Source organism: Xenopus tropicalis, chromosome 4 (assembly GCF_000004195.4).
Source record: "Xenopus tropicalis strain Nigerian chromosome 4, UCB_Xtro_10.0, whole genome shotgun sequence".
Lineage (NCBI taxonomy): Eukaryota > Metazoa > Chordata > Amphibia > Anura > Pipidae > Xenopus > Xenopus tropicalis.
The window spans coordinates 90,740,056-90,753,027 of NC_030680.2; the positions used below are offsets into that span (position 1 = coordinate 90,740,056).

Consider the following 12,972-nt stretch of genomic DNA (forward strand, 5'->3'; position numbering starts at 1 on the left):
CCAGCTGCATAATGGCATATTGCCCTGTTAGCTGTCACATGAACAATTTCTGACTTACCTGCTTATTGACGTCATAGAATAGAGCAAGTGGTGTCCTGCACTGGATAGCTTGCTCAATACTACTTAAACATATTTCCATCTCAAAAATAAGATTTGGAACAAAGGTCTATATGCAATGGTGTTTATGCACTATTCTTATTGCACAGCACTATGTAATACGAGGGAGCTTATAACACATAATAAAGGATCCTCGGAATTCAGCCTCAAGTTGAAATTGAAACAATTAAGGGAATGTCAAAGTTTTTGGCAGTCTTGCCTCCATCACAACAGATGATACAGGAAGGATTTCAGAAATCATGAGGATCATTTCCCTGCAATGTTGTCACAACCAGATCCAAAAGGCATCAGTCAGTCAGATCTGCAGACCACCCTTCTTGTCCTTGCTAGCTGTAAGCAATCACAGCAGAATCTGAGCTCCTTTGTTGGAGCTACAAAAGTAGGCAACAAAGTTAACCATATTATCCAAGCTTGACTGGTCAGTGATTTAAGCCTCATTATGTACATTACATTTGTAGGCGATAGAAAGATGTTTTGACCTTTACGTTCATTTTCTGTTTCTGTTGTCTTCCCATTATGTTTCTGTTGTCTTTGAATATTATATGGGAATCCCTTCTCCTTCAGATTGTAAGCTCTACTAAACAGACACTTTTAAACCTCCGTACTGTGTCTGTCAGTATTTCTATATAAAATGAATGTTTTATGTATACACCAGTCTTTTGTACAGCACTGTGGAATATTTTGGTGCTTTATAAATGCATAATTAATAATAACAATAATAATCAGTTCACGGACTGAACTGCATATCCATGTATTTTCTGCAGTGCAGCACTGCACATATAGCAGGGCTATACAAATAAAAATATACACACATACATATAAATGTAGGACATATTTATCAAACTTGCATTTGTAGTCATAAATACAAGAAACTATTTATCAAGCTTTGAAGTTTTTATCTCAGGGAAGAGAAGTCTTATTAAAGCTAAAACTGCTTTTAACTTATAAAAGCAGTCAAGCAAGGTCCTTTTGCATCTTTCCACCCAGCGGTGAATTTTTGGCCCGCTGTATGCACTGACTGATGGAAGTAGTTCCTGTCAATGCTCACACACGATGGGGCGGATTGGGGCAGATTGATGTTTTCTCCACTGGCAGAGGAAAACTCTATGTGAGTCCTATATTCTTATAACAAACATTCAAAGGCTATCACTGTTTGCTAACCCTCTTGGTCAAAAAGATGCACAGATCCATATTTTAAGTATATGCACATGATCCTAACCTGCTGCTCATTTGCTTGCCAATTTTTATGACTCCAATCCAGCTGATTAAGTCACTGACCAAGTGGGAAGCAGAGACAGGCGATAAAGCAGTTTTGACAGTTGCAGTATTCCTTAAGACAACGATCTAATGTCAAAATGCTACAGATACCATATTCCTAAATGCAAGGTTGATAAAGAACAAAAATGTCTTGTTCCTGTAGGATGGTGCAGGTGACAACAAGACATCTCTTGAGACATGAATAAATATAAAAATAGGCTTTATATAGGTTCCAGTATGGGGTTTCATTTCTGTTAGTTAGGTCATGGAATACACTACTAAGAATGAAGAGAGATGATATAAATGATTCAATGGTGGGTTCACAACTATGCCTTTCAATCAGTAGTATCTGATTTAGGGATAACTTCCACTCATGCAGGTAAATCCTAAATCCTTCTGTTGGGTCAAAACCAAGGGGACCCAAAAAATCCACAAGTAAGCTCAGATGACAGTGACATAGGCAGGGATGGAGTTTTTATTTATGTTTTCCCTCCTCCCTCTTAATCAACCGTAGTTATGTATAGGAGACAATATATGAACTGCCCCTCCAGCTTCTAACCCCAGAATCATATATTTCCTCTCCCTCCTCTGGTCTGTCAGTAGGGTAAGGAAAGAAAAGGGGGATCAATGGGACTGCAAGTGAAATCTGGACCAATAATTTTGAAACTTTAGCAATAAAAGTTTTAGTGAAGATCCTCAGCTACTTATGAAAAACCAAAGCAGTTGTAACCAAGAAAAGAACTAAACCTAAGAAAGAGGGCAAGGAAGTTTAATATTCTGGTAATATGGACTCACAGCAGTTACGACAAAAATCAAGTAAGGGTACAGTGCAAAGGGAAATGAGTTGATTTCTAGAGAAAAAAACAGTAAAGGATGCACACTTTCTGTTAAAATGTTTGTATAGGTTCCTTATACCCTAAAGCATGGGCCCAAAATGTTCTTATTTGATTTTAAATAATATAGTTCTCAAAACAACTTTTTAAGGCTGGACATCAATGAATTACGTACCAATCAAAGTCATTTTTAAATTAGACCAGCTTATATATTATGGTTGCATAAAAGCCAATAGCATCGATAGCATGCATTTACATCATAGCTATTCAACAAACTCATTTTATAGCAATTGTTATTTCAATATTATAGCAGCATCCCCTTTAAATTAGGACACCATAAAAATGCATATTAAGGACAACAATAATTTGTTTGCATGTGTGCAGCTCCTATTTTCCATTTACCCGTGTCTTAAAGGGATGGTAAACCCCTTTATTCAACCGGTGCAATTTATAGGACTTGTTCTGAACACACTTTTCCACTTGATCCTAAAAAACTGTTTTTTGTTACTTCTTGAACTAAACAAGTCAAACAGATAAACCAAATATTTGGTTCTTGCAATAAATTGACTGCTAGTGCACAGCTAATGCATTATGTGTAAATCAAAATACTAAATGGTGAAAGAAGAGGGTTCCTTATACACAACTCACTATTTCTTGTTTAGATAACAAATTATGGTAATATGTGAAAGCAAAATAATTCACTGTTACTAGTTTATAACTAACAAATGTGACATTATTTTTAATAAAAGAATGAGCAGAATGTATTTTCAGCATAAATTATATTTTTTTCTTATTTGAAACAAAAATATGTATATCTGTGTAAACTGCACCTTAAATGGAGCCTCTTTTGACCCTTAGTTACATCAAACTACTGAAATTTTACTTTGCTGCAGAACTGCTGGTGACAATAGGTTGTAAGGCCACCATCAGAAATCATAGGACATAGAAAAAAGTGGTTCTACCCATGTGGTGCACTAACTGATGGTGGCCCTGTGTTACATTGTTCCTTGGGTAGAATGGCACATCTGGCCAGAGCTTTGTTCTAAAAGGCATACGAACGTTTCTGATTCACCATCCCCACCCACTGTCCCTTACAATTACTGCATGCCTAGGGCAAGTGGTAATTACAGACAGGGCTGTTTTTATAAATGGTCAAAATGAGCCTTTGCCCCACCCTCAGAATTACCATCTGGTACAACATTTGACAGAAACATCCCAGCAAATGGCAGAAGTCAATTGGATGGGCTTTACAACATAATTTTAATTTATCTTTTTTTCACTTTCATTTTTCTATTGCCACATATAGAAAGGAATGACGTTTTCTTTGGGGTTTCCCCATATTGCCATTAAGATTTATCTGCTTCTCTGGCTTTTGACCCAGGGTGGCACATCTAGTTATCACATCTACTATATACAGTACAGACCACTTCTTCACTGTCTGCCTAATCATACTAAAGGTCACCTGGTTTATGGTACAGTAGTTCTATCACAATTCATTGGGGGCTGAGGGCTCACCAATAAGATCTTAGCCTTGGGCCGACTGGTACTTTTAAAGTCCTCTTTGCAGTGGCCAGGTTGCTAGGTACGAAACTTACACCTAAGCCTGTGGCAGTTTAAGAACAGTGAGCAACTACAAAAAAACACTTTTAATGCCCATACGCAAATAGATATATAGAGGCATTACAGAGATCACTACTCTGGGGGCTTTTGTGCTCATAAAAGGGTACAGAGGACCAAAGCAACTTGAAGCGTTACCACTCATGTCCCTATTTGGGGCTTATTGAGAACAATCAGAGTTGTATAGCAACACAAGAAAGCTTGCAGTATGGGCAGCATTAGCAAGTAGGGTTTGCCAAAGTAAGAGGAGTGAAAATATGAAATACTTTACAAGCGGAGGATTTGTTGGCAGACAAGTTAAATGATTCAGAGAATTATTAAATAAAGTTTTGGACAGAAAAATTGGGATATTTTGTGTTTCTGTGTAATACTACAAAAAATATTGTTTTTATTATTTGAACTCAATGAACCTTTTAATTTTTTCATCTTGACTGATATTTTTTGGATTAGATGTGAAATTTGATACAAGCAGTTTTCTAGCTAAATTTTGCATTCACAGGGTCCTCAGTTCAGTTGGTCAATCTGCCAGGCCTGATGCAGTCATTGATGCAAATGATGAACAATTCGAACAGTTTGGCTTTGATCTTGTATTAAAATTAGCTGAACTAGACAATGATCTGCCTGACTTTACACAACCTAGATCAGTGCTGTCCAACTGGCGGCCCGCGACCCCCCTCTGTGTGGCCCCCCACCTGTCTGGCTGCTTTGATGGCTTACCTTTGTGTAAGCTTTAAATGGTATCAGTACTGTGATTAACTGCCCCCCCTGCATGGTTCTCACCTCAGATTCAGGCTGTAATCCCTCTGTATTGTTTAAAAATGTAATCCCCTGTGTTGTTCACACTTTTTTATCCCTGCATTGTTCAACCACTGCAGTGTTCACACCTCAGGCTCAGGCTGTAATCACCCACATTGTTCACCTATTCACACCTCAGAGCAGTAGAAACCCACAAATAAACCCTGCACACTACAAAAAGAATATATACTGAGGTGGTACTGCAATTAAAACATTTTTGTTAATATATAGTTATTGTGCAGACTGTAGGAGCAGTGTGTGCCATCACTGGGCAGGGTAGGGCAGGCTGAGTATGGCACATACAGGCAGGGTAGGGCAGGCAGAGTATGACACACACAGGCAGCATAGGGCAGGCAGAGTATGGCACACACTGGCAGCATAGGGCAGGCAGAGTATGGCACACACAGGCAGGGTAGGGCAGGCTGAGTATGGCACACATAGGCAGGGTAGGGCAGGCTGAGTATGGCACACACAGGCAGGGTAGGGAAGGCAGAGTATGGCACACACAGGCAGGGTAGGGAAGGCAGAGTTTGGCACACACAGGCAGGGTAGGGAAGGCAGAGTATGGCAGGCTTTTGCTGTACCATTGCGTATGGTCATGTGATAACATGGGTGTGGTTTCAAGTGGGTGTGGTTTAAAAGGGGGAGTGGTCAAAACTGGCTTCCATTATCGGCCCTCCACCACGTAGGCCGGAAAAATTTCGGCCCTCGGTACCACAGAAGTTGGACAGCACTGACCTAGATGAATGAAAACAGACACCGAAAGCTGTTGTGATCACTGAAATAACTCTGCTCCTCCTTACTATCCTTTTCAATTAAAGCTGGGCATTTCTATGGACAAAATTTTCCAGGTACTTATATTGAAAATAGGGCTTCTTCTTGGTAATCTGAGCCAAAGTTGGAAAGGCTGAGGGGAAAACTATAAGGGTGCCAAATCTTCCAGATGTAGCAGGTCCATAGGTTTAGCATCCATATGGTATGTACCAAACATTTGCAACAACACTAACTTTTAGAAATATTTTCTTTCTTGAAGGGCCCTTCTGATGCTGGGGCTCTGGGCTCCATACCCTGAAACAGCTGAAGCTGGGGGGTTCAAAAACAGACAGGTTAGTTAAAACCACTGCTTTTCAGAGAAGGTAGATAACAGAACCCCCATTTTAAGTTTTTCAGGGTACCAGAAAAAAATGGTGCAAAATCTGGGAAAATGTAAAACCAGGTAAGTTTATTATAGGACCACAAAACAATGGTGTAAAATGCAGGAAAACCTAAAATCAGGGAATGTAAAATTGAGGTTTCACTGTATATAGAAAAGCTTTACAGTAAATGTGGTAGAAACAGTTAGGGATTTAAAAAAAACCAAATAGGACAATTATATGGAGGCATAAATAAACAAATAAATTAAATATGCATATGAATAGGTAGGTAAAATGCCCAATTAGTTCTCTTCTGGTGAGTTTCCTTTTGCATTATGAACTTAAATCATCTGTACAGGGGGTTATTAGGATTCGCTTCATTCTTTTGTGTATTAAATTGATACACTTTGTCTTGTATTTCATTCAGAGAACCCTGGGGATATTCACAGCAAGCTCTGTAATGTACCCTATAGTTGAGAGCACAGAGGCAAAGCTACTGCAGGGCTCCCTCTGCTGTTGAGAACCAGGTACACCTCCTGTCACATCATGCAATTCATGGCTGTTCACAAGCAAAAGGTGAACCCACATTTTGCTCAACAGATGTTTGCTAAATCTCAGCAAATCCTTATTTATAGTCTAGCTAGGGTAGACAGGAGGACTGCATGAAAAAAATAAATCCACAAGTCACCATTAAATGTTATTGTAAGATAATATTTTATTTCTTAGGCAAGCAAGAGTCAGTAAAAGCGAGGAACAGATAATCTCACGGCACTGCTAGATGTATGTGTTTGAATCTGTTTATGCATTCTTTATACCTTGCTGTTCACACCTGCTTGTGTGATGCTGAGTGCCTATTACTTTTGTACTCAGCTCCAATTGTTTTAAAAGGGCTTGGGCAAGTCATGTATTCCCCAATCTCCTCATGTTCCAAACATACATAGATTGTAAGCCCTTAAGGCCAGGAACTGCATAACTGCATATAATTTGTAAAACTATATGAGAATAAATATTTGGTTTAGTCACTGTGTTTCAAGGCCTTCAGCTCACTGCCCATGTGTATAACTAATTAACTCATATCATTTGGGTTTCACTTAACCCCTTTAAAACCCCAAAATCTCCATTCTTCATGGCTTATTTCTGATTAAATTGCATTTTGCATAGCTGCGCAGTCTGCATCTAAATGAATAGCTAATTAGATATACAGGATGTGAATGTTATATGTGTCTATTAAAGTTAAAGTTTAGCTAGCAGTATTGCATGCATGCATGCTTGCATGCATGTGAGGAAACTGTGGTGGAGGCTGCCATTTTGAGACTTGTGAATGTCCCTCAGTGGTACCACATGCACAGTAACCTTTCACATACCATGCTACTATAATAGTTTTACAGCACTGTCCTCCAATATTCCTTCATTCTAAAGGTCACTGCAATGTAAAGAATTAGAAGTGAGGCCTTGTCACAGGATCTTACCATCCGAACTATACAAAGTGATTAAATAAATCAATCATTCCCTCTCTAAATTGCTGCAAGATGGGGGAAAAATGGAGAAGTTGCAAATTGTACTTTCTGACACATTGTTTGTGCATGAATGTGATGTGTGTGAAATGAAGCATTTAGTGGGTGGGAAAGCAGGGGAGGGCGAGAGGGGCCCAGCTTTTACAGAAATACACACATCCCTAACATAAATAATCCATTTCAACTTTGCAATCTTGTTCTATAAACAGATGTCTGAAAAAAACTCAACTAAAAAAAAGGGGATTAAACAGTGATGTTCTGGGTTTTTCCAAATTAAAAAGAAAACAACAAAACGTTTCATCCCTAATGATAAACATGTTAAATATGTACTTCTGCATTTGTTTTGTTTGTATAAAGCGCACCACATTCAGAACAAGACCCTGTTCCAGGGGATTCTCACTGTGGCATGGTTGGCCTTTTGGACAGATAGGAAGCAAGCTCTGCTGATGACCTTTAAAAAACATATATATATAAGAAAAGTACCCTGTGGAAATGTGGGGGTGCCCTTATCCCCCAATGCTTTGATTTCTCCTGAATGTTCATGTAAAGGTTGTGTGTTTTTGTCCTGCCTTACAAAGGCCTGGTTTGCAGCTGTCTGTGCAGTCTGTCACATTGCTCTGCTAAATAAGAGGTGAGGGGGTATGTGGAAGGGCTGGGGTGGGGGCTGTTTGGACAGAGCAGGGTGGTAAGAAATTTGTAGCATTTGGAGGTCTGTGGAGCAGAATTCCTGTAAAAGTTGTGCGGCTTCTCTGTTAAGCCCCCCCCCCCTCATCCCCTCATTGATTTGAGAGAGAGGGAGAGCAGCCTGGGTGGTCTCCCTCTCCCTCCTCACTTTGGTGAGCTGTTGCTTAGCAGCTAATAATAGGAGCTGTTTGCAGAGTAATTTGCCTCTTCCTTAGCCAATGGGAAGCCCAGCACATTTCCATGCAGCCCCCCTCCCTCTCCTTCCCTTTCTCTCTTTTCAGGGGCTGTAAGGAGTCGCCTTTAGTACAGATGCTCATACGGGCCAGAGCTGTCCCATCACTGATCCACCCGGGGATTTCTTGCCTTCTCGCTTGGGGACTTGCCTTCTATTTGCAGTGCTGCTTCGCTTCCCATTGATCATTTGTGGAGAGCATGAAGAGAACGGAAGGATCTAAGGATTTGCCTACCTAAATGGAACCCCCCACACCCACCGCAGAGCTTTCTCTCCTCGGCGGATGCTGCTGATCTGTATGGATTATTCTGGCTTGGTGGCCCGCCTGCGCCGCTTATAGTTGCCCCTGAGTTCGGGACCCCTCGGCTTGTGCTCACTTGTCCCTGGTGTATCCCCCTTTCCTGCCTGCTGTAGGATACCAATGGCCTCTGTTCCCCCCGGTGCGGGGGAGAGGGGCTTTACAGATCTCCCCCCGGGTTACAAAACGACCCACACAGCTCCCAGCTCGGATCTGCTGAGGAGACCCAGCTATTGCCATGCCGCCTTTGCACTCAAGCAGATCGCCAAGGTAAGTACTTGGTTGGGCTTATACCCTCGGGTCAGGGCAGGTCACCTACAGTCAGTGTGACCTGAGAGAAACATGTGGGTGTCACTAAGCAGATCTCCCAAGTTGGGATTGCCCAGGGCTCCTGCCTGTGTAAGGAGCTCCAGAGACAGAGTTCCCATAGAGTACAGCATGGGTCTCCTGCACACACTGACAAGCAGCTTTGCTTTTGTACACAGACACACAACAGATACACATTATTACATGTACATGATCGGGGAATGGAAAATGTATCATTCAGTGACAGATAGAAATGCAGTATAAATTATTGGTGTAAGTACTGAATATAGGAATTGCCAAGTCACATTACAAATGCAGTGTCTGCTTTAAACTGCTTCTCTTAGGCCCTTGCTGGGGGCATCTCCCAGCATCCAACAGCAGGTGAAGGGAGTTGAGATTACTGAAGGGTCTCAGGTCAGACGCTGATCCTGGGAAGATTAAATAGAAATGGTCATTCCACATGGTTCACTCACACAGGGATTATGTTTATATGTGACACTGTCCCTCTGTCATGTAAACTCAGTTTGGGTTTTGTTCCTGGGAGTTACTAAGAGAGCATTGTATTGGTTATCAGATGTCATTAGTGGGATCATACATACACACGTCTTTGGGAACTGGTCATAATAAAATTTATATGCCTGTGTTGTGATTCCCAATATTATAATGGAATTGTACTGTTCTCAGTATGTTTCAGTCAGTTATGCCATTCAGCACACACACTGTTCTATGTGTCCTAATCAAGTGAATTACGGTGTGTCACTGTCACCCTAAATATAGTTACCAAGTCTCCCTTCACTGTGTGGCAACTTTTCCCTTGATAGAATATTAGTATTTACACTCACAGCACTTTATCCAATATCATTTCACGTTCTTACTAGATCACCCTCCCTCAGCTGGGGTTTGTCTGTGTGTTAGTAAGGAGGGCCAGACATCAGTCCTGTCAGTAGCTAGAGGCAGGAAATATTGCGGCAATGGCAGAGACAGGGCCACCTGGACAGCAGAAATTCTCCCTTTTTGTTGGATGCCAGCTGCCCCCTTTGGTTTCTTTGTGGCTGGCGCAAGTTCAGTTTTCCAGCCACAGGTGACTGGCAGGCTGTGTCTCTGGCCACAAATATTTGGGAGAAAACAGCTTCCTTCTCCCTTGCCAGATCTTGTTGTGTTTTAATTTTACCCATTCTAGTACTAATCCTTGGTAGTTTTAATGGCAGTCTCTTAGGCTTTCTCCTTTTTCTTTTCTTTTCTTAAAGATGTGAAGATGTGAATTTACCTGACTTAACCCTGTCAAGGCTGTAGGTTATGGCAGATTTTGCAGGGAACAAAGTGAATGAGGGTGGGCTGTTTGGTGCTTAATAAGTTGCCTGACCTAATATTTAAAGTCTGAGTTTACACATCATAAGAGGAGACTTTTATGGCCTTGAAAGCTTATGTACAACATCAATAAAGAGCTGTCCCATAAAACCTACATCAACCTGCAAAGAATTAGTGGTCATCGGATGACACATGGTCTAGAAAGCTCCCGTACAGAAACATCTGTGAGTAATCTCCCCGCTGGCACAACCTGCTAGATGGAATCTTAGTCACAGTCCTTGGCCAGTTTTCTGGCTCATGGTTGAGTTGAAGGGTAGGCAACTTAGTTTTGTGGGTGATGCATACACACAGGATTTTCAAGAATTCCCACGAAGTGCACAGCACATCGCTCAAAATTAATGGGATCTGTTTGGGCTCATGGTGGGACAGGTCTAGAACATGGTCTGTTTTCATCATGAGAGACTGGAATTGGTCCCCATAGATTTTTAATTAAGCAATTAAGCTGTGTTGCGCTTGTTATAGATGGGTTATTTACTCGTCAAGACATAATAGATGCATGGCTTTGTGTTTGATAGTATGATTTATCTGTTTCTAGGGCAAGGCTGTTGGCCAAAAGGCCCCTCTCTGGCTACGAGCTCAGTTCCAAGCCTTGCTGTTCTCCCTGGGCTGTTCCATCCAGAGACACTGTGGGAAGGTCTTGTTCATTGGATTGCTGGTGTTTGGGGCTCTCGCTGTGGGCCTTCGTGTGGCTTCCATTGAGACTGATATCGAAAGGTTGTGGGTGGAAGGTAAGTGTTTTGATGTGGGCACATGTATGCTCATCAGTATTTAACTATAAAAATTGTCATTCTGATATCCAGGCTCAAGTTTTGGAAGGTTGAGATGCATAACTAAAAAATTTGTTCACTCCATATCATTTGTGCTAGTCACTTATAATATACTTTTCTCTTCAAACCCTTAGTAATATCATAGCATCAAAAATTATATCTAAAGCTCCACATGGTGTTTGGCTTAGTCATAATAATGTGATATTCAAAAATGAAATTCTGGATTTATGTCAAGAGGTGCTAAACGATGACAGACTTAATATGCAGTAGTATGCAGGGCTTTTCCAACTTGTGTCTGTTCACTTGGTCTTAAACTACAGTTCCCAGCATATTTAGAGAATTCTGGGAGTTATCGTTCAACAGTATTTGAAGACACACTTATCAGTTTGGAGGGAGCAATAGTTCTTTAGTCTCCATGTTATTCTGTGGAGCCTTTTCCTAAACTGAATGACATTTCAGTTTGAAATAGGAGGCCCCCATATAAAAACATAGAGTAGGAGAACTTTGCCAGTGTGTAGTATATCTCTCTTCAGGAGTTTTATTTACTGGAAAAAGATGGCCTGGTATGAGGAGATCTCTTTATGACTTTGTGTACGTGATCCATAAAACCATTAAACGTTCCACACAGGAGTGCTTGTGTTAAGGGTAAGTGCTGTGTAACAGAGAGAGTGTTATGAGCAGCACACAGAGTGTCAGTTGTATGTGCAGCTTTCTGTGTCACACTGTAGTAAATATATGCAGAACCATATCCAAAACGCTGAGTTCTGTGTACAGATATTTATCCCATGTGTAAAGGAAGAGGGCCTTGGCAAGCAGAACGGATGGTGTTTTTATTAAAATTATTAATTTTATTGGACAGCCACTGCTTGGCTGGCCTGGATAGCAAATAGAATTTCAGGCTTTAGACATCAGGACATTTGTTGCCTTCACAGTCCTGCTGTAAATACACACTTGATTGAAACCCCTCAACATTCCACTTGGCCATACTGACTTGTGAATGCCACACTGAAAGAGAAACATTTATATTATATATGTGAACCTATGGTCTTTGTTCTTGTGCAGTTCTGTGATGCCAGAGGTTTTAGCCTGGTTTGGTTTGCACATTCAATGTTGTAGCATATTTATTCTACCAATGGCTTGATTTTACTCAATCCATTCTAAAAGTATCTTTTTATATATATTTCGATTATGTTAGTGGACAAAATTTCTTCCATGGATGACAGAGAATTCTGGGAGTTGTATTTTAGGAAGAACTTTTGGTGAGTTCCAAGCAGGATGCCCCTTTTTATTGTCTCAAATGACTCTTCAGTTAACCATCCTTATATTGTTTTATTTATTTTCTCATAAGGTTGAACTTTAGTTTTTATATTTTTATCTGATCTGTTCTGGAGATTCGGTGCAAGAAATATTAGTTGCTTTTGAGGTCAAATTGCAGGGCACAATTCAGTTCACTATGTCTTTTATGTGTCTTACTGACATAAAGACATCACAATTTAGTTATTAGGATTCACAGAACTTGAAAATATTTTTTCGGTATATTCCTCACCTACAGGGAACAGTTTAAGTAATCTATTTCAGTGGGTTCAAGGAGAAAGGGGCTGCAAAGCATTATGGGTTAAGAAGACACATAAGAAAGCCATGCTTTTAAGAGGTAGGGAGGTCAGGGAATCAAGCCTCGCTGAAGAAAACATTCCATATACAGAGACAGAGAAAACAAACCAAGGATTGCTGTATGCGCCTGCTTATAGGTCCCTTTTTGTAAGCAGGAAAAGGAGGAGGAGGGGTGAGGGGGGAGTGCTGGGTTCTTGGGTGGTCACCATAGGTAGTGGGTGGTCTAGGACCTAATAGGAGGGCCACAAAGGGGTTCTTGGTGGAGCTGCAGGGATGGTAAGCAGCTGTGTCCTGTAAAAAGAGGGGGAAGGGAAGCTGTTAAACATAGACTGATATATATATATATATGTGTGTGTGTACATGTGTGTGTATATATATATATATATATATAATTATACATACATACAAACATCATTTATCCACTCATTTCAATTAAATAA

General features: G+C 40.6%; 1 protein-coding gene across 1 annotated transcript in view; it reads left to right on the forward strand.

Moving 5' to 3' along the window:
- Nucleotides 1–8,182: 8,182 nt before the first annotated feature.
- The window catches only part of ptch2 (patched 2), a 30,576-nt gene continuing 25,786 nt past the window's right edge, over nucleotides 8,183–12,972 (forward strand). Inside the window, exons 1-2 of the mRNA XM_002937083.5 lie at nucleotides 8,183–8,750; nucleotides 10,690–10,882. Of these exons, the coding sequence (XP_002937129.2) occupies nucleotides 8,604–8,750; nucleotides 10,690–10,882 (340 nt within the window). The 5' untranslated portion in view covers nucleotides 8,183–8,603. The remainder of the gene's footprint in view (nucleotides 8,751–10,689; nucleotides 10,883–12,972) is intronic.